General features: G+C 36.4%; 1 protein-coding gene across 1 annotated transcript; it reads right to left on the reverse strand.

Moving 5' to 3' along the window:
* Nucleotides 1-295: 295 nt before the first annotated feature.
* Nucleotides 296-8,689, reverse strand: LOC115961298 (putative two-component response regulator ARR21). The gene is made up of 8 exons (XM_031080299.1): nt 8,545-8,689; nt 6,565-6,711; nt 5,444-5,836; nt 5,244-5,320; nt 1,751-2,911; nt 1,204-1,329; nt 774-860; nt 296-379 (listed from the first exon to the last, which is right to left on the reverse strand). Exons 1-8 carry the CDS (start codon nt 8,687-8,689, stop codon nt 296-298), a joined length of 2,220 nt encoding a protein of 739 aa, XP_030936159.1.
* Between the last annotated feature and the right edge of the window lie 12,820 nt (nt 8,690-21,509).

Consider the following 21,509-nt stretch of genomic DNA (forward strand, 5'->3'; position numbering starts at 1 on the left):
AAAATGAAACCACAATTATGCTATGTCATAACAATATAATTAAACATAATTAATGCATAGAGATAATAAAGTTTCTCCGCAACTGGATTGGATCACAACTTTCTCACTCTAGCAGCTGCAGGTTGGGGCTAAGACTAAACAAGGAGTCAATGAAGTCGTCCTCCCATCCCTTGACAAAAAAATCAAACCCAAAATTTTCATTAGAAAAAGTTAAGAGATTTTGAAACTTAAAAAAAAAAAAAAAAAAAAACCAATTTAGTATATTCATTAGGGATAAAATTAGAGCTCTTTAAGATCATGCCTGGCTTTCCAATGGGGTATTAACATTATTCTCCACCTGAGACATGCCATAGAGATCATTTGAGCTCGCGAGTTGTTGCTGTACATATTATAACAAAAGGGTCACGAACTTAATTATGATAAGGAGGCAAAAATGATTGTATCAAAGCAGTGGCGAAGCCATACTATTTTCTTAGGGAGGGCAATGGGTAAAAGTATAAATATATATATATATATATTTTTTTTTTTTACTTGTTCACAGAAATTGCAAGGAGGAAGGGCTTTTCAAAGTAATGTTAAGGAACATCAATGTTTTCGTTACTTCATTGAGAAGCTCTTAAACTACGGGTCTGATTCAAAAAATTATAAAAAATAGTTTAGAGGTAAATCATATGTGAACTCAAAAGTAATTTCCTCTCTTAATAGGGTTTGTGTAGACTTATTATAAGTAAGATATTATAGAATGCTTAAAATAAAAGAAAAGCTGAATTTGCCTGGTTGAGGTCTTGATCAGGGCTTTCCGCCGAAATAAACATGTCGACATCAAAGTCCAAGTCCACTAGTTGTTCACCGCCTTGATTCTGAACACAGTGATAGTAAATTTGGCGTCAAGAATTATCATAGTGACTATGACAATGCAAACAATAAAATTTCTAGGTTGAAATTTGGAATATTGTCAATGGCTACTAATTCTTGTGATTATTTGAGGTTTTTGTGAGGAAAAAAAAAATACAGAAAAAAACAAGCAAGTAGCGAACAAGAAAATTAACTATTAACAACTTGGCTTCTAATATATGCGAATTATAAAAATCTTCTTGCATTTGTACATTGGAGAGGGAAACTAGATTAAGTACTACAAGAATAATTTAATTAGATGTATTTATTATAAATCAAAATTAATACTGAAATGCATTAGACATATACCTGGCTAAACGCTGGTTCACTTAAAGGTGGATTCTCTTCAAGACTGGATGAAACAGAAAGTTCAAGAATTTGGAGTTCATTCACAAGAGGATTCTCTTCAAAAGTTTCTTCTTCCTCACCTTGTTGCTACATACAAAGTAAAACAGTGGTTCTTAACGAAGCAATTAAGAATATATATATAAACACACACATACAAAATGACTTGTCACCACTTAAAAAAAAAAAAAATTCAAAATTCAAAATATTTATTTATTATATTATTTAAGTAATACCAATCACATTCTAATCACATTAATTTTTGAGTTGTTTATAGTAAAATTTGTAATACTTTTTAGTGTTTCATAAATTCGTTCACAACCATTGAAATGATTTGTTGTTAATGATAAATAATAAAGTAATATCAAAAGAAAGCTCATATGAAAATCAATAATAACTTATTACCTCGATAAGTTCTAAAACAACTATGTCTTACATATGAACCACTATAAACATAAAAATCAAACTCAAAGTGACTTTTTGCTAAAATAATTTTTTTTTTCTAACGCACCTGAGAAGGAGGCTGGTTGTAGGTTTCCTCCAAGAAAAGCTCATTGAGATCATCCTCCCCTAAGTTTGGCATGAGAGAAATGGCATGCAGCAGATCATCATAGGAATAGTCATTTTCTCCTCCATTCACAAGATGGGGTTGTTGCTGTGACTGTGTTTGAAATATTGGCAAACCATTTTCTTGTTGATTGACACTGTTAAACCATGGTTGCAATTGGTTTGCATTCTCAAACCCAGCAGAAGAAGACTCTCCTTGTTCCATGTTTTTACCAAAAGTTCCATTCCTCATTGTTGCAAGACTGATGTTGTCATTGTGCCCATTCAACATTCCATAGCCACTGTAAGGACCATTTGGTGTCCCATTGTCAATGAAACTCTTTTCATTTGTTCCAATTAGCTCTCTCCCATTAGTTATTTGGATTCTAGCATTAACACCGTTGTTATTGCCAAAATTTGGAGCTGCATTGGAACTGTTGAGAGACCCCGTATTGTTCGCAGTTTCTGGAATATAACTAGGGTTGAGAATTCCGGGTGTGTAAAAGTTGTAGTTCAACATGGAATCATTTCGAAGATGAGACCTAATTGGTTGAGCTTGTTGTGGGTATGTGTCATTACAATTTGAAGTATTCACTAGACCATTGGTAGCATTGTTCTTAGGGCCACATGTCATATCTCCCAGCGATGGAAAATTCAATCCAACATTGTTAGCAAAAACTGGACGATTTGCCTGATAAAGAGGAGGACTATTTATGTTTCCAAACAATGGCTGCTGAAGATTGTTTGATGAGCACCATTGCTCTTGTCCTAGTTGAGGCACAAAGTTTGAACTTGAAGAATTATGCTTAACGGGAAAATGGGCAGGGCCTATGTTAAGAGCATTAAAGGAATCCACATATCCAAACTGAGCTCCACTTGAAGATGCCCTATTAGAAGGGATACCACCAAGGACAGAACCATTAAGTGTCATAAAATTACCTCCAAATCCTGGTTGGAACATAGATGTTCTCCTTTGTTGCTGTTCTGGGAATTGGGGATAGTTTTGTTGGAAATTTTTGAATAAGAGTGATGGAGGAAGACCAGAGGCAAAGCTTGATCTCATAGACAAGCCCTTTGAGGTGTAAAGACCTCTTTCCGCGACTCTCTTTAGGAATAAACGATACTTCTGCAATATTCGTATGTATATATATGAGCAATTATAATGATTAAGAAACAATTAACATAATTGCGCAAGTATGTTTTCATTGAAAAACAATAGTGATTCATAACGACTTAGACTCCAATTCAAAAGTGCACCTTACTTCTTTCAATAATGGTAGAACAGTTTCCATCATTGGCAAAAGCGGTGGCATAAAGGCTAAAACTATTGTTAGGGTCTAAGGTACTCTAATGTTTTTAGTGTGTAATCTAATACACTTTTTTTTTTCTTTAAATTCTTATCAATCTTTATAAACGAATGGATATGTTCATATCTATACATTTTAAATACTCTATTTTCGCACAAAAACATAATAATAATAATAATATTACTTATACCCACTTGATAAATGGTGCATTTCTTATTAGGTACAAATTTATATTGGTTAGAGCAATTGAGATAAACTTTGTTCAATTGGGGATACGTGGACTCCGCAACATAACATATTTCAAATAGCTATATCATCTATATACTTGCAGACAAAAAATTTAATATTTTATGAACATCAATTACTTCATTGTATATGCACTATTTTATTATATTTATTATATTTCTATTTGTTAGAAATATGATGTTAAATGATTAAATTTATCATTTTAAAAAAATTTTAGAACAATCGATTATTTATTTATTTTTTACACAAGATAGAATTTTTTTTTTCCTCTAACCTAATCTAATTGTATATATATATATAAAACTTCCTCCTGAAAACTTGAACCTCGGCCCTTACCCTCTGCACCCCAGAAGTATTTATACTTGTGGAGTGACTATCGCATCAAGGGTGCGCAATGGTGGAAAGTTGATTATTTAATGTGGTAAGAAAATAGGAGATCCCAAGTTCAATCTTTATTTCCTCCACTCTACTTCTCATTTAAAATCTCAAATATTGAGCACAACCTATTATAAAGGAATTTGACTCTATATGTGAGAAGAAGTGTTAGAACTTAGAAGTACATGGTTAAATGATTAAATTTACCATTTTTTAATTGTTTAAACTTTTGGAAAAATTAATAATTTAACACTATTCCCTATGTGAAACTATGAATACTAATTGGTTGTTTTTGTAAATGTTGTTTTTGAATAAGAATCGGAATTATGTAAATATTGTTTTTGAATAAGTATCTACTTTATGATGTTTACGCCAGCAAAATTTTATGATATTATTAAGGAAATTTAAATAATTTTTAGTATTCTTTTTGAGAAACAAACTAACTTCTAAACACACACACTTTAATATTTAATTACACTATTTGAGGCCCAAGTAAAATAAAACACACTTAGATGTAGTGCAAACAAAAAGATCAAGGATTTTTCTTGATGGTTCCCCTGTATGGCATCCGTAGGGTTTTTATTTATATATATATATATATATATAAAAAAGCTATACTTGTTTAGAATGCAAAATTTTCACTTAATTTTCAGAATTTGAGTTGTTCTCATTCAATTCAACGTCTATTTCCAATATTTAAAAAAAAAAAAAAAAAATTCAACATCTATTTGTGGGTGGCATTTTTTAAGAAGTTAACAAAACTTTTTCCCCCATTTTTTTTTTTCTCTTTGGAGGTGAAGTTATAAGGATGAAGAGATTAATCTTTTAATAAATTGATGATTTCAAAAATCATAATTATTTAATTCAATTTTTTTTTTTTTTTTTTGATTGGATTTGATGAATTGCATATGGACTACCCTAATAATCCAACTGGATCTTGATCCCTTATTTGCTTTCCGCATTATCTACAAAATGAATTATCACTAATTTAAGGAGTATAAAGCCTAAAGCGCTTTTGGAAATAAAGACATGAGATTTTATCTTGGAAATATTATTTGAAAATAAATAGTCCTATACAATCTAATTGTCTGTTTCAAACAGCTCATGAACACTAGGTTGGACGCCTTTAGAACCATCCTTTTGCAACTTTCTTTTATGATTTCTAAGTTTTTAATGGTCTAAGTTGTCAAATTTCTAGCAAAAAGTTTTGTAACTTAATTGGCATTTCTTCATGCACATAGTATTTGGAGTTTAATTAGGGAGAAAAAAGGTTTAAGCTAACATATTGTAACTATCTAAAAAATAGGTTATCAATGTTCTATGTTCAATAACTGAATGTACTAGATGCTCAATTGTACAAGTTTTATAATTAAATTATAACAAATGACATTTAAAAAATTAAATAAATTTTGTTCTTTTTTATTTGCTTCCATTTTGCATGAAATTATGATGGCACGTTGAACTTAACAACAAAAACCTAAGCTTAGCCAAAAAGGATATATTAATGAAAATTTTAATGTAGAACCAAACCTGTAAATGACTGGCGACATTTTCTCTAGTTAAGCCCCGCACATTCATGATCTCGAGAATCCTCTTAGGCACAGCCTCTGAAAGAATCAAAATCAGAAAGATAAACATTAGAAATACTAAAATAAATATAGAAATTGCAACTGAAAACTAAGCATAAACAAAGTGGGAAAAGTATTTGTAATCAGCAAGAGATCTCTTACTGTCCAAGCCTATATGCTTTATGGCTTCCAAGAATCGGTTGTGAAGTGAAGTTGTCCAAATCACCTTTGGCCTTTTACGGGCTCCACGAGTCTTTTGATTCCCATCTTCCTTTCCCTTTTTTGGGGCACCCTTTCTCTTGGAATCCTTTTTATCATGTTTTTCTTGATTCACAGATGATTCTGCAGATTGGTTTTTCTCGCAAGAAACAACCGATGATTTAGCTGGTGTGTTTTTGACTTCTTCGATAACAACAGATTTGCCTTTTTTAGCTGCAACAGCATACTGCCATAAATTTTTGAGGTCTTCTGGGCTTACTGGTTTTACCATATAGAAAGCAGCTCCACCCTCTAAACTCTTCAACATGGCATTCTCTTCATCATCAGCGGACATCACTGCATTACAGTGAACAAATACATTAGGAAAAAAAATTATGTTATAAGATGAAATAATACTAAGTTTAGTGAAAGGTTTATTTTATTTTATTTTTTTGGGTGTGTGCATGTGTACAAAAATTGGTTGTAGTTTTTTAAAAGAACAAAGCTTAGATATAAAATTGGTTGTAGTTTTAGGTTACAACCTTACTCAATAAAATAAACATTACTATATATTTTAAAATTTTAATTTTTGAATTGCATGTTATTTACACTTTTGTGTCGATCAGATATTATTTACTATATGATTTATAAGCTTATATTTTATGCATAATTTTAAACTACAAAAACTTGCAATTTAAACAATTTATTGATGACATAACTATTGGTCTTTAATTTTCTAGAAATTTTGCAAGCATGGAGGATATAAGAAGAAGACATAATTCAATTGTGGATTTGCCAAAATTCACCTCCAATAAAAAGATATTGATCAGTCAGGTTATAATCTTAGATTACAACCAATTTTGTAACTAAATTTTGTCATTTTAAAAAATGAAGAGAAAATATGGTGCTAAATACGTTTATCCTTATGTATAACAAAAGCCTATTGAACTATGTAGACAAACACTTAGAGGAACATTTTATAGATGAAATCAATGGTTTGTTATTTAAGCAAACAAAACCATAGCAAGTGAAACTTTTTTTCTAATGTGAAACAATTAGAATCATTGATGTAAAATGGCACTCACTAATCACAGGCAGCTTGAATTCTTTTTCGACTTGCTTTTGCAATTCAAGCCCATTCATTACAGGCATATGCAGATCTGTAATAACAAGGTCGAATTTTTGCATCCGGAGAGTAGCCAAAGCATCCAGTGGGTTTCTAACAGCCACAACTAAAGTAATAGCAACAAAGTTATTAGTTTATGAAGGAATCACTGTAGAAAGGAAATATTGAAACCTTTTTCCTACTATGTTCAAATTAAACAAATGTGACTTCACATATATAGCATTTCCCAACTAAGATTTAATTTTAAATACTTGGTTCAAGAATGTTAAATTAATTGATAGGAGGAAATTTGATCATTATAATGCAATATAACAATCGTTCCACAACATTGACCAAAAAAAAAATTTATTACATGTAAAAAATAATAAAGTAGGGTTGTCCATGGGTCGGTTCGATTCGGTTTAGGTCGAGTTTATGCCCAACCTGCATTCGATCAGATCAGATCGGGTGGGGCTTCCTAGACCCGCAATCGACCTGTAAAAGTGTCTGGTTTCACGGGTTGGGTTTCCTTCGGGTGGTGATCAATTTCGGGTGAAACCGAAAACTGTCGAAAATCAGTAAGATCTAGCCAGATCCAGCCAAGATCTGGTGAGATCTAACCAAATTTGGTGAAGATCTCATCGAATTCGGTGAGATTTCCGCTAAATCATGCGAAGAACTCGCTGGATTTGGTGTATCTCTGTCGGTCTAGCTATATTGCTTGCTAAAATTTGTCAAAAATTAAGCTGAAAAAGTTGCTAGAATGCTTGAAAAATCGCCGAAATTGATGTTTTTCGGGCAGATTAGGTTTCATGGGTTTTGAAAGATGAGACCCGCAACCAACCCACCAGGGTTTTAGGTAGGTCAAGGCCCATGTCTGACCACTAGAGCAGTAGGATTGGGTGGCAACGGTTCAAGTACGGTCAGGTTGGACGGGTGGGTAGGTGGGCTAGACACCCCTAAAATAGAGTATATACCCAGATCTAGTAAATCTTGGGAAAGGATTAGAGGCATATATAGTCTCTTGCTAAGAAAAGAATATTATAGATTTCAATCATTTATGTCATGGATATAAATTTTAAAAAAAAAAAAATTATAGTACACAAGCAAGAACTTTGAGCCAATGAAAAAGTAAATACGATCAAAATATAATAGTTTGAGAGAATAAGATTATAAAATTTCAATTTGTAATATATGTGAACAAAAATTAAATCTATTATATGTGCAATAGATGAAGACACTAATTATGCAACATTTTTCACTAAACTTTTTCTCATAGTGAAATGTAGATAAATGGAAGGAATATCTAAAAACAAGTGAAAAAACATGCATGCATAACAAATTAATGACGATAAGAAAATTCATGAAACATAATACTAACAATATAAGGAAAGGATTCAAAGCAATCGTGTCAAGAAAGAACATTAAAACAATTTTCCGTGTTTTAGTAGAAAGACAAGTATGTTAACTTAAATTCTCCCTTCAATCTTCTCCACACACACACACACACACAAAAAAAAAAAAAAAAAAATCTCCCTTCAATTTCTTACAGACAATGAAAACGAAGAAATCTTTTAGATTAAGTCAAAAAACATGCACACAAAGCCTTACCAAATTAGTGTGATATGAGATCCGTAATCACAATACTAGAAAACAAGTGTGAGATCTATTTTAAAGGGAAAAATTAAAATAAAAAATCATATTTTTTGGAAATTAATGAAATTCAAAACTTTATAGGCAGAAGAATTTTAATCGTCTGTGTATGTAATTCAAAAGTTATTAGTCCCCAAACACATAAATGAAATAAAAATGGCCGGAATGAAAGTGTGTTCCAATAGAATGAACGTTATAAAACATGTATATAAAGGCTTGTCAAAACCCTAACCATGCAATTATCTGTGAATTAAACAAGAAGCTAAATTCAAAGAGATTAAAGTCTTGAAACAAAAGAAAAAAGTACCATCATATTTCCATGTTCTAAGCATCGCAGAAACAATGGCAAGAGATGTAGTATCATCATCTACAACCAAAATATGGATATCTACAATGGAGGTTTTGTTTTTGAAAGATTGATCTACTCTAACTCTCTCACTAGCCATGGCCATGATGAATAAACTATGAATTTTTTTTTTCTTTTTTTGATGAGAATATATACTATGAATTTGGGGAGAAGAGGGGGATATATTTATAGTAGAAGGTGCTAATGGAATCAAAAAATGGACGCAAAGAATGTGCAACACTTGTCAAATGACTGCTTTTGTAGAGATAGATGGAAGGAGAGAGCTTTATAACATTTTTTTTTTTTGTTTTTTATCAAATTTTAAAGGAGGCATACATGCATCACCCCCTGAATTTTAATACTAATTAAATTAAAAAATCTAGCCCAACATAAATATTCAATGCAATTTAGCTAAAATAGGAGGTTTAACATTGAGCCTTTCTAAAGAAGATTTCGCAATCTTTCATTTAAATTGCCTCATCATGTACTTCTTAGTGGACGTAACTTGTTAATTGTTGAAAAAAAGAAAACATTTTAATGCAAAATAGATGGTGTTTAGTTATGTCCATATTGATTTGATGTTGGTAATTAGCATTGGTAAAATAAGCATTAATTTTTTAAGTTATATTAGTTTTTCTTTTAGTTTTAATCACTTTTATTAATTAAAACATGAAATAATGCATTTAAATCATGTATAAGATAGCTTCAAAGATGATCTAACTTAATTTTTAAGTATTCCTCAAAATATTTGAAGAATTTATTTTAATGTGGATAATTGGGTTTTAGGGTTTTTTTCTTGTACTATTTATAACCATCAGAGAATCATATACGCGGGATATTTAGATTAACGGTAATAACGACTTAACGACCAAATCATATATCTTAAATACAACTCTCATCTACGTGTCGCGAATCTTTCTAATACTTCATTTCATCTTATTAATAAATTTTAGATCACTTTAAATATAACTCATTCACTTAATAAAATGTTAAAACACTCTAGACTTTACCACCAATCTAGCTAGTTGTTTAAAATTATTATGAGAAATACAATTAAAAGAAGAATTTATTCATGGCATCTATTCCTATTTTTAATTTTAAGTGGTTACTATTTATTTATTTAAAGATGAGGAGAAGAAATTCACATGACTTCATTCAAGTTTTTTTTTTTTTTTTTTAATAAATTAAATTGAGATTTTCCCTCTTTTATAACTTAAAAAGAGGATTTCAATTCTTAAAAAGAATCAAAATGTTTTGAAATATCAAACAAAGACATTTGGCTCATAAGCATGAGCCTAACGTCTCATACAAAATCACAGGTTAATCCCAGGTACAGTGCCAAAACATGTGCCAACAAAGAGACACTTGGGCTAATTTGGTGGGCTTCTGAAAAAATCTATATGGATACCAATGGACCCACTTCCATAAATTTCTTTCCATACTTAACCCACCTTTCAATAAAAAGGAAAATTAATAAATGTGCCTTATCGCATACAGTACAGAAAATTACTCCTAACAAATTTTTGTTTGTCACATTATAACATGATTAAGTAGGTTAAGACAGCATGTTCTAGTTAGTGTAACTTGTAACATTTTTTTATTCTTTCTCTTAAGGGATTTAGAGACCAAACTTTATCTATGCCAAAAATCAATTGATATCTTAATTTGATGACAAAGAACAAGCTTCATCATAAAGACAAACACCTTACACTGCCCTTAAAAAAAAAAAATCACAAAACAATATTAATTATAATTGATTGAAATACGTTTTTATTTATTTATTTATTTTTTTTTATATTACCAAAACAGGATAGAAAAACCAGATCTGGCCCACGGCGATTGTAAAACCACTGAATTTGTTTCTATCCAATATTGTCTCTGCGTTCCACATTGAAATGACTCTATAGCCCTCGATTAAGTCGAGTCAAATGTCTAAAATACCACCAATGGGTGATTCTTCTTCCATACTTGGATATATAATTGCAAGTGACGTGGCACCACGTCACAGTAGCACAGTGATGAAACAAGGTCTTCAGCCCACAGTTTGAGATCACTGCATTTCACATAATTAAAAAGGATCCAAAATCTTGATAAAATCTTAATAATAAATTGGTTAGATAAGGATGCACTGTGAAGTCTGATCCTCATTAATTAAACCCAAATTTTACTCATTTTAGGTCAAATTACTTTTCAGTGTAGGAACCCCCAAAAAAATTAATTATTTTTATTGAAAGTAAAAGTAATAAATAAATTTATAATGGGCCGTTTCAATAAGGAAAAAGTTTAGCCTGAAACAAGTTTGAAGCTCTCTTCTGCTACCTTCACCTTTCCCACTATATGTTTATCTAAAAAATTAGTTTTAGGCTCAATTTAATCATAACTTTACTGATCTTGAACTTATTGTAAAACCGCATGAATATTGGAAAAGGGAAACGAGGTGTTTTGCAGGTATTTTAAATATGGCAAAGGACAATATGATATTTGTGATTTTTTTTCCTTAATTCAAAGTTTAGTTATAAACTTAACTAGTCGCTAACCCGTGCAATGCACGGGATAGTTAAACAAAATTTATACACATTCACTTTTATTGGTACAATCATTTGAAAATAATTCTAGCTAATATCCAAATGTAAGAGACGCATTGACTTACTATCTGAAGAATTTACACAATAAAAACATGGAAATTCAAAACATGGAAAGAAAATAAAAATTACAAAAATTAATTCCATTATCTTTCATGCTATACTTTGTAATTGTACGGAATTAAGTCAACTCAATTTAAGTAATTGTAATAAAATTGGCTTATACTATTCTCTATTCTATAGAGATATGAACATATTGGATTTCTCAAACAATTACCAGTATTGCAATAAAATGATTTATTATTGAAAATAAGAAACAAAGAAAATCTGTCTATAGTTTAAGAAACACAATATAATAAAATTAAAGAGATAAAATTTTCGAAGGAAAAAATATTATAGATAATTTTAAAAACAGATTATACACTTAAAAGGGTTAGTAATTTATAGCACTTACCCCCCACTATTAGTATACAGACACCAAGTGCGGTCGTCATAACCCTTTGAAAGAACCTTCCCCAATTGGACCCTAAAAAAAAAAAAAAAAAAAAAAACCCATCCAATTAACAAAATTGATCCAAAAGGGTCTAAAAAGCACACAAAATCAATTCAAAAAACAAAAATATGAGACAAAGTAATTACTTTCCGCTGCCAATGAAATCGTCTTTTGTATTGCTGTTCCAAACTGCAACACTTATCTCTCTAAGGCCTTCAATTAACGAAAACACAAACTTCTCTTGAAATACCGGAGTATTATGACCATCTATACACACACACACACAAAAAACAAAATCAGCATAACTCACTATAACTCTATAGAAGCCTAAAAAATATAAAGAGAAATTAAAGGGGTTGAATTTGATATTTACGTTTGGAGATGGAGAGTTTGCAGAAACTGTGGCTTTATATTTCTTAACTTGAGAGAGGGGTAAGGTGGCTAGGGTTTTGAGGGTAAGGTTGCTAGCGTTTTGAGGTGTTATAATGTTTTTATTTTTATTTTTTATTTTTTAAATATTGTGCTGACGTGGAAAATTGTAGTTATTTTTAAAATATTGTGCTGACGTGGAAAATTGTGGTGCTAGCAAAGGTTTCGGTTTTATATATATATATAGATTATAGCCTTATGGTACAGCCAACAATGGGAAGATAATATGTTATGACAAAATTGATGGCCTTAGGTTACAACCCTTCGTTTGTAAATCAATTTATTGGATCACCATAATAACTTGTTTTGACTAAATCTACATTGTAATTGCTTTAAAATTTTTGAGGATCTTTTTATTGTTAGGACTTAAGACATGAGTAATGTGTTGCATTTAGATAAATTAATAGCTAGACAAAAGCTCTTATAGTCAAGTCTAGTACTCATACTAGTGAGTCATTAGTTAGCTACTACTGTTGTTTTTCATCTTATATAATAAAATAATGTAATGAGTGAGTGAAGTAAATAATTAAGGGTCTAGTTAACATATGTCCTTAAGACACATTAATCATTTATTTTTGGAAACATTTTATGGGGAATTGAAAAAACTGTCAAAAAAGTTAGTAACTTTTTCATTTTTCATAAAATGTTTCTTAAAATGTTTACTAATGTATGTCCTAAAGGCACGCGTTAGTAAAACTCAATAAATAATGGGAGAAAAGTAGTCTTTAATTGATAGGGATATTTTAGCCATAAATTTAATACCCCCAAAATATCGCACAGAAAGGTCGTTGGCACCCATATACCCGTCAGTTTCACGGAAACCAACAAAAGAGTTAGGCCGACGACACCATACGGGACAACCCCACAAGGAAACTCAACAGGCGTCTCCATAGGCCAGCAGGATGCTAGGATGGAGCAAATGGCTGGCAGATGTGAAGAGGCCAACGAGGTTAAAGAGGCCGACGGTCCAACCTGGCTTAACTTGAACCCCACGGATATCTATGTAAGGAAATTTCTTGTATCCCACAATCAACCCTAATCAAAGGAATCCCTACAAGGAAAGGATCCTGCAAAGTACGTGCATTAATGAGGATCTTCCCTACAAGGAAAGATCTTCTCCACCAAGAAACGAAGGTCAGCCCTACACTAATATAAAAACCCCAAAGCCCTCACAAATCAAGGTACCCATAATTTACCCAGCTTTGGCATTCTAGAGTTGCCAAAGTTTTCTAACTTAACCTTCGGAGGGTATTTGGCTGGTACTACACCGGTACTCTCTGCAAGGTCTTTTTTGTTTATGTTTCGTAGGTTTTGTCTAGAGCACGTGAGGACCATGCAACTCACTAACGATTTTTAGGTATCATCAGTTGGCACCGTCTGTGGGAAGCGTAGAGAGTAAAACAGTAACAGCCTTATTACCATTTCTCAAACAAAGAGTTGTATGGTACTCACTTGCTCGATGACAACCAATAACCATACCGGAGAAGAACCACGCACTGTTGCCCTAGAAAAACAAGTACAGACCCTAGCCGAGGCGGTGGAACGCCTTACCAAGCAGAACCACGACCTGGAAGAACAGCTACACCAAAAGGATGTTGGGCCCAACAGTCACGGGGAGGAGCAAGAGGGCACCAATGCCAAAATGAGGGACCGAGAAGGACCGGAAGGCAGCCATGCCCTAAGTAGGCGGAGCAACAAGATACCAGCCGTCTGTCCGCCATAGATACGACACCACCACATATGGTTGCAAAAATGCAGATGATGAAGGAAATGATGGACTTCATGATGAACGCCCTTAAGGGGCGGGTGTCAAACGACCTTGACAAGTTAGTCCATCAAACGGACTTGCCTTTCACAACACCCATCACTTCGTTCCCCCTTCTTGCAAAGTTTCATATGCCGCAAATAGAAGCCTATGACGGGTCAAAGGATCCCTTGGATCACCTGGAGTCATTCAAAACCCTCATGCACTTGCAAGGTGTGACAGATGAGATTATGTGCCGAGCCTTCCCAACTATGCTGAAGGGTCCCACGAGGGTGTGGTTCAGCAGATTGACGCCCAACTCCATCGGTACCTTCAAGGAGCTGAGCGCGCAGTTTGCTTCAAACTTTGTTGGGGGACACAGGTATAAGAATTTCACTACATGCCTGATGAGCATTAAGCAACGGGATGACGAGACATTGAGGTCTTACATAACCCATTTCAACAAGGAAGCTCTCTCGATAGACAAATCTGATGAAAAGATACTAGTTACTGCATTCACTAATGGTTTGTGGAATGGGAAGTTTCTGTTCTCCTTATACAAGAATGACCTAAAGACTATGACAGTTGTGCATTATTGAGCTACTAAATACATGAACGCAGAGGACGCGCTGCTAGCCCAAGAGGAGAAACCCAAGAAGAGGGAAAGGCAAGAAGATGCCCAGTAGGAAAGGGGACCGAAGATGATTAGAACCGGAGATCGATGGGAGGACAGGCGCTCCAAACCCCCCACTGGACCAACTTCACCCCACTGACTGCTCCAATTGATCAGGTGTTGATGCAGATTAAGGAGGACACAACCTTGACGTGGCCTGGTAAGTTAAAGGGAGATCCCAACAAGAGGTCCAGGGATAAATATTTCTATTTTCATTGGGACCACGGTCATGACACGTTTGAATGCTATGACTTGAAGCAGCAGATTGAAGCCCTTATTAGACAAGGGAAACTACAGCAATTCGCCAATAAAGAAAGGGCAGATCCACCATAAGAGCAGGTTGCTAGAAGGGATAATAAGCGCCCCAGGCCACCTATAGAGGACATAAGGATGATTGTAGAGGGCCACTACAGCTTCAGGTTCATCCAAGAAGGCACGTAAGGCTTACCTTAGGATGGTTCAGAATGTCCAGCTGATAGGCTTTGTCCTGAAAATGGCACTGGTCGACAACCTTATAATTGGATTCTCGGAAGAAGACGCTCGACACCTCCACCACCCACATGACGAAGCATTCGTTGTTAGTATCTAGGTAAGGGACTATAATCCTCACCCAATCCAGGTTGATAATGGAAGCTCTACTAATATCCTCTACTACCCGGTATTCCAGCAAATAAGGATTGAGAGAGAGCGACTCATACCAGCCAACGTGCCACTCGTTGGGTTCGGAGGAACAAGGGTATACTCCCTCGGCGCGGTCACATTGCCTGTGATGGTCAGTGACTACCCTTAGCAAATTACTAAGGACATTACATTCCTTGTTGTCGACTACTCATTTGCCTACAATGCCATGCTAGGCCAACCTACCCTCAACTCATGGAAGGTTGTGACTTCAACCTATCACTTGATGATCAAATTTCCCACCGAGTATGGAGTAAGAGAGGTACGTGGGGACCAAGTGGCAGCATGAGAGTGTTACATAGCAATGTTGGAGATGGACGACCATTTGCAGACTATGAACATTGAAGAGTAGAGGGCGGCCGCAGAGCTCGTTGAAGGATTGGAAGAGATACTTCTTGATAACTCTAGGCCCAAGCGAATGATTAGGATTGGCATCCTTGCCAGTTCGTCAAGTGCTCACGGCATTCCTAAGAGAAAATCAAGACGTTTTTGCTTGGAGTTATGAAGACATGCCCGGAATCAACCCTTTTGTCATGGTGCACAGGTTGAATGTGTCACCCTCTTTTCCACCTATCCTTCAAAAGAAACTAGTGTTCGCCCAAGAATGAGACAAGGCTATAGCGGAAGAAGTCTACAAATTACAAGATGTAGAGTTCATCAGGGAGGAGTACTACCCCGACTAGTTGGCCAATGTAGTGATGATTAAAATAGCCAACGGGAAATTAAGGATGCGTGTAGACTTCACGGACTTGAACAAGGCGTGCCCCAAGGATAGCTACCCCTTCCCGCAGGTTGACATCCTGGTAGACTCAACAGTAAAACATCAGTTATTGAGCTTCATTGATGTATTTTCTGGTTACAACTAGATCAAATTGGACAAATCTGACCAAGAGAAAACTTCGTCTGTCACCCGCTAAGGCCTCTTCTACTATAAGGTGATGTCGTTCGGTCTCAAGAATGTGGGCGCAACATATCAGAGGCTCATGAATAAAATGTTTGCACATCAGATTTGAAAGAAATGTCCAAGTTTATGTAGACGACATGCTAGTGAAATGCCAAAGGGAGGATGATCCTTTAGAAGACCTTAGGGAGACCTTTGACACCCTCCGCTCTTACAACATGAAGCTCAATCCAAGCAAATGCGCATTTGGGGTGATGGTTGGAAAATTCTTAAGGTTCATGGTGTCTCAGAGAGGTATCGAAATCAACCCAGACAAGATCCGGGCCATAATTGAGATGACACCACCAAGGAACACAAAAGAAGTGCAAAGCCTTAACGGCAAGGTAGCCGCGCTAAACAGGTTCGTTACAAGGGCGACGAACAAGTGTCTACCTTTCTTCCGCACGCTGAAGAAGTCCTTCGAGTGGACGCTTGAATGCTGACAAGCTTTTGATGATCTAAAAGCATACCTCTCCTTCCCACCATTGCTAAGTCCTTCCCAATCAGGGGAAGACCTATTTCTCTATCTAGCTATCTCCCCAGCTGTCGTCAATACGGCCTTAGTCAGAGAAGAAGATAAGATGCAGAAGCCCATGTACTACACTAGCCAGACACTCCATGGCATAGAGGAGAGGTACCCACCGATGGAAAAGCTCGCCTTTGCTTTAGTTATAGTAGCCCGTAAGCTCAAGCCATACTTCCAAGCCCACATTGTGGTTGTTCTGACAGATAAACCCCTACGGTAGGCAATTAGTAACCCTGAGGCGACTGAATGGATGGCACTATGGGCAATAGAGTTGAGCAAATTTGACATACAATACCGCTCGTGTACTGCCATAAAGGGACATATGGTAGCTGACTTCATTGCGGAATTCACCAACATGGAAAGCCAGGGGGCAGGAGAACATCCCCAATGGAGTATTCACACGGATGAATCGTCTAACAGGTAGGCTGGTAGAGCAGGTATAGTGCCTCGTTCTCTAGAAGGGGATGAGATTAAGTGTATGGTTCGTCTTGACTTCCCTGCGACTAACAATGAAATGGAATACGAGGCCCTATTGGTAGGACTAGATCTCGTCAAAGTTGTAGGGGCAATGAGTGTGGTTGTATACTGCGATTCTCAGGAGGTCACAAGTCAGGTGAATGGTAACTACGAATGCAAAGGGGAAAGAATGAAGAAATACCTAGAGCAAGTAAGGAAACGGATGGGTAAGTTTCAAACCAAGTTTGTTCAAATCCCTGAAGAAGAGAACGAGCAGGCCGACCGTCTTGCGAAAGCCGCATCAGTAAAACACATAATCATCCCCAGTAAGGTACTTTCTTTTGTTCAGCTCTTACCCTTGATAGATGGCATCGGAGTGCAGGAAATAGACTCAGGAAGCAACTAGACCACACCAATAGTTTCTTATTTGAAAGACGCCACACTACCTGATGGTATGGAGGCCGCAAGAAAGCTAAAGGTCCAAGCAGCACATTTCGTGCTGATAAAGGATGTCTTGTACAAAAGAGACTTTTCCCGCCCATACCTAAGGTGCTTAGGCCCTAAGGAAGCAGACTATGTCATGAAAGAAGTCCATGAAGGGATCTACGGGAACCATTCCGGGTCACGGTCATTAGTGCATAAGTTGATTCGAGCTGGATACTATTGCCTCACCATGCAGAAGGACGCCCAACCCTATGTCAAAGTATGTGATAAATGTCAAAAGTTCGGCCACGTCATCAAACAGCCCTTAGAAAAGCTCACTCGAATGACGGCCCTGTGGCCTTTTGCTTAATGGGGGTTGGACATCATGGGCCCATTCCCAATAGCGATAAGACAACTGAAGTTTCTAATGGTCAACATAGATTACTTTACCAAATAGGTGGAAGCTAAAGCCCTGGCCACTATCATAGAAAAGAACATACGAAGCTTTGTATGTAGGAACATCATCCATAAGTATAGTATACCTAGAGTATTGATCTTAGACAACGGGAAGCAGTTCGACAACAACTCATTTAGAGATTTTTGCTCGCAATTGGGAATCAAAGTCGCTATTTTTTACCCGCCCACCCTCAGGACAATAGACAGGTCGAAGTAACGAACCAATCCTTACTCAAAATCATTAAAACTCAACTCAAAGGGGAAAAGTGTATATGGCAGGAAGAATTGTGAAGCGTTCTAAAGGCGTACAGGACGAGGACGAGGACACCTATAAGAGAGACACCATTTCGACTAGCATAAGGAAGCGAGGCTGTCATCCCAGCTGAGGTCGGACTCACAAGCTACAGAGTGAGAAACCATGACGAGAGCAAGAACGATAAAGCTATGCGTTTGTAGCTTGACTTGGTGGATGAGAACAGAGTAGCGGCTGAACAAAGATTAGCGTGGTACCAGAACCTCGTGGCCAAACACTACAACTCAAAAGTCAGGCACATAGACTTTCAGGTTGGAGATCTCGTATTGAGAAAGGTGACAGGCACTACAAGAGATCCCTCCCAGGGAAAGCTAGAACCTAATTAGGAAGGACCCTACAAGGTCGCTTCATGGCAGAGGAAGGGAACCTACCACCTGGAGACGCTAATGGGCAAAAGTTGCACCACCTGTGGAACATAAAGCACTTGAAGAAATACTACCAATAGACAATGGCATAAAGAACAACACTCCTTATTTCCAATTTACTTCCTTTTAGTTAATTTTTAATATCTACAATACCTTTTAAGCCCAAAAGGTAGCCTTTTACTCTTTCAAGAACAATTTTTTACTTATGCACGCATTTATCATAATAAAAGGAGTTATTTAAATATGACTTGTGTATGTATGTGCCCCTACAAAACTACATCTATTATTAAGTTCGCAAGTGGATAAGTTCATCCCATCGAGATGCCTTGAAGTTATTAAGTCCACAAGTGGACGAATTCATTATAAAGTCTACAAGTAGACGAGTTCATTATTAAGTCCACTAGTGGACGAATTCATCCCATAAGGATGCCTTGAAATTATTAAATCCATAGCTAGACGAGTTCATTATAAAGTCCACAAATGGACGAGTTCATTATTAACTCCATAAGTGGACGAGTTCATCCTATAAGGATGCATTAAAATTATTAGGTCCATAAGTGGACGAGTTCATTATAAAGTTCACAAATGGATGAGTTCATTATTTAGTTCACAAGTGGACAAGTTCATCCCATAAGGATGCATTAAAATTATTAAGTCCATAAGTGCACAAGTTCATTATTGGGTCCACAAGTGGACGTGTTCATTCCATAGGGATGCTTTGAAATAATTAATTCTACAAGTGGATGAGTTTATTATTAGGTCCTTAAGTAGGACGAGTTCATTGTTAAGTCTATAAGTGGACGAGTCCACCAAAGTAGACGGGTTCATCCCAGATATTCACCAAGTCATTTGGGGACAAGTACATCCTAACATGTATGCACAGAGATAGACGGATATACGCATATCTCAAAATAAAGATCAACACATAGGAAAAACATACTAAAAGTGACGAATGTAAAATAATAAAAAGACACCAAAAATAAAATGAAGTGTTTACAAACAAGGCCCAAAAATAAAAGGGCACTTAATATTGTCAGAAAATGAGATACAAGAAAAATAAAAGAAATTGAAACTAAGCTAGAAGGTTCTAGGTGTCTTGAGAAGGAGGGTTCTCGTCATCTTTAACAAGAGGGTTCTAGGCATCTTGGGCGGGAGGGTTCCCTGCGTCCTTAAGAAGAGGATCGTCAGCAGACGGAGCCAAGGGAGTGACAGGCCCTTCAACAGCAGGTTGAGCAAGGACCACACCGTCATCTTTTAGATCCCATTCTGACTGAGCAAAGTCGTCGATCTCCTCACTAATGGAGTCGCCACCTATAGGGGTCGTTGGTAGAGGATCGTCCATGGTGACTTTGGATAAATCCAAGTTTGGGTAGACGAACCCGACCTGTTTCAGGCAGTCCTCAAACCTATCACCATAGTAGACCGCACAGGCATCAATAAAAGGTTGGGAAGCCTTGAACTCTGTTATGGCATCAACCTTGGCCATCTTTACCTGCCCACAAATGGCCATCAGCTCCGCCTCCAAATTTGTTTCTTCCTCTTGCGCCTTCTCTTGAAGACAGGCTTCCTCCTTCAACTTCTTAGTTAAAGTCGTCACCTCCTTGTTAAGCATACGGAGGGCCCCCTTGTATTTCTCTCACTCATTGGTCAGGGTCTTGTTTCGCTTACGAAGCTGACTGATCACCCCTTCCTGAGTGACGCTCCTATCTTAAAGCACCTTCATATGCACCAACGCTTAAAAATAAGACAACCGTTAGCCAGTGAATGAACAACCGTAAAAGAAAATTTTAAAAAAAGACGTACACTAGAAAGGTCAAAAAGACCCAACGCCCCCAACTCTTTTGTCATTTGCTCGGCACAAGGATCCATGTCCTTGATGATTGACTCAACCATCTCAACGGCATATTCCTTATGCGTGAGAAGACGACAGACGGTTCCTTGAGTGACGAGACCAGTTGTCGTCATTAAACCCTTGCCAGCTCCATAGCTAGGTTTGGGAGGCGGCGACCTCTTTAGTTTGTCACCTGCAGGGAAGGCCGATCCTTTCTTGAGTGGACGGTCATCCTTCCCCTTGCTCTTTCGCTTGGACGACCCTTTGGTGACGCCTTTGGGAGCTGCCTCCATTTACATCTTAGTTCTTTCCTTCCGTCTGCTTCATACTTACGCCTGTTTATCTAATGTTCGTCTTTTACCCTTCAAACTTTCCGAGTAGACGGATTGGAATGTTATCAGGGATTTGATAATGGTCACGTAAGGTCTTAAAGATATTGGTCATCATCGTTGACTTAAAGTCGTTAACCGTCCATATCGTAGGAAGGATGAAGGGATGGGTGTGACCATTCCCAGAGCTTCCTAAACTTCCTTCCCCAGAAGCTCTTCTGTCACCCTCATCCTCTCCCCCATCACCTTCTCCCTCGTACTCTTTGTTCTCTCCTTTCTCTTCGTCACCTTCCCCCACATACTTTTCATTCTCCCCCTCTCCCTCATCATATTCGTCATCTTCCTCTACTCCCTCTCTGTCAAAATCCTCTTCGTCATCAAGAGAATAGGCAGACGATTCCCTCTTTAATGACCAGGATGAGCCCTCCTTGGGCCCATAATCTGACGGGTAGACTTCATCATAGCCCGCTTCCTCACGAACTGACGACGACTGTTCACTCGTCACTTTTCTATCTCCTGATATCTATTCACCTACAAGCGACGGAGGTATTCTAAGAACCTAATTGAAGGGTCTCTTTATAGAAGTAACGACCAACTAAAAAAATGGAAATAGAAAAGGAATGAAAAAGAGAAAAGGACTTACAAGGTTAATAGACGAGTCTATAGAGGTGGCAGGATCAGCAAGTAG

Source organism: Quercus lobata, chromosome 9 (assembly GCF_001633185.2).
Source record: "Quercus lobata isolate SW786 chromosome 9, ValleyOak3.0 Primary Assembly, whole genome shotgun sequence".
Classification (NCBI taxonomy): Eukaryota; Viridiplantae; Streptophyta; class Magnoliopsida; order Fagales; family Fagaceae; genus Quercus; species Quercus lobata.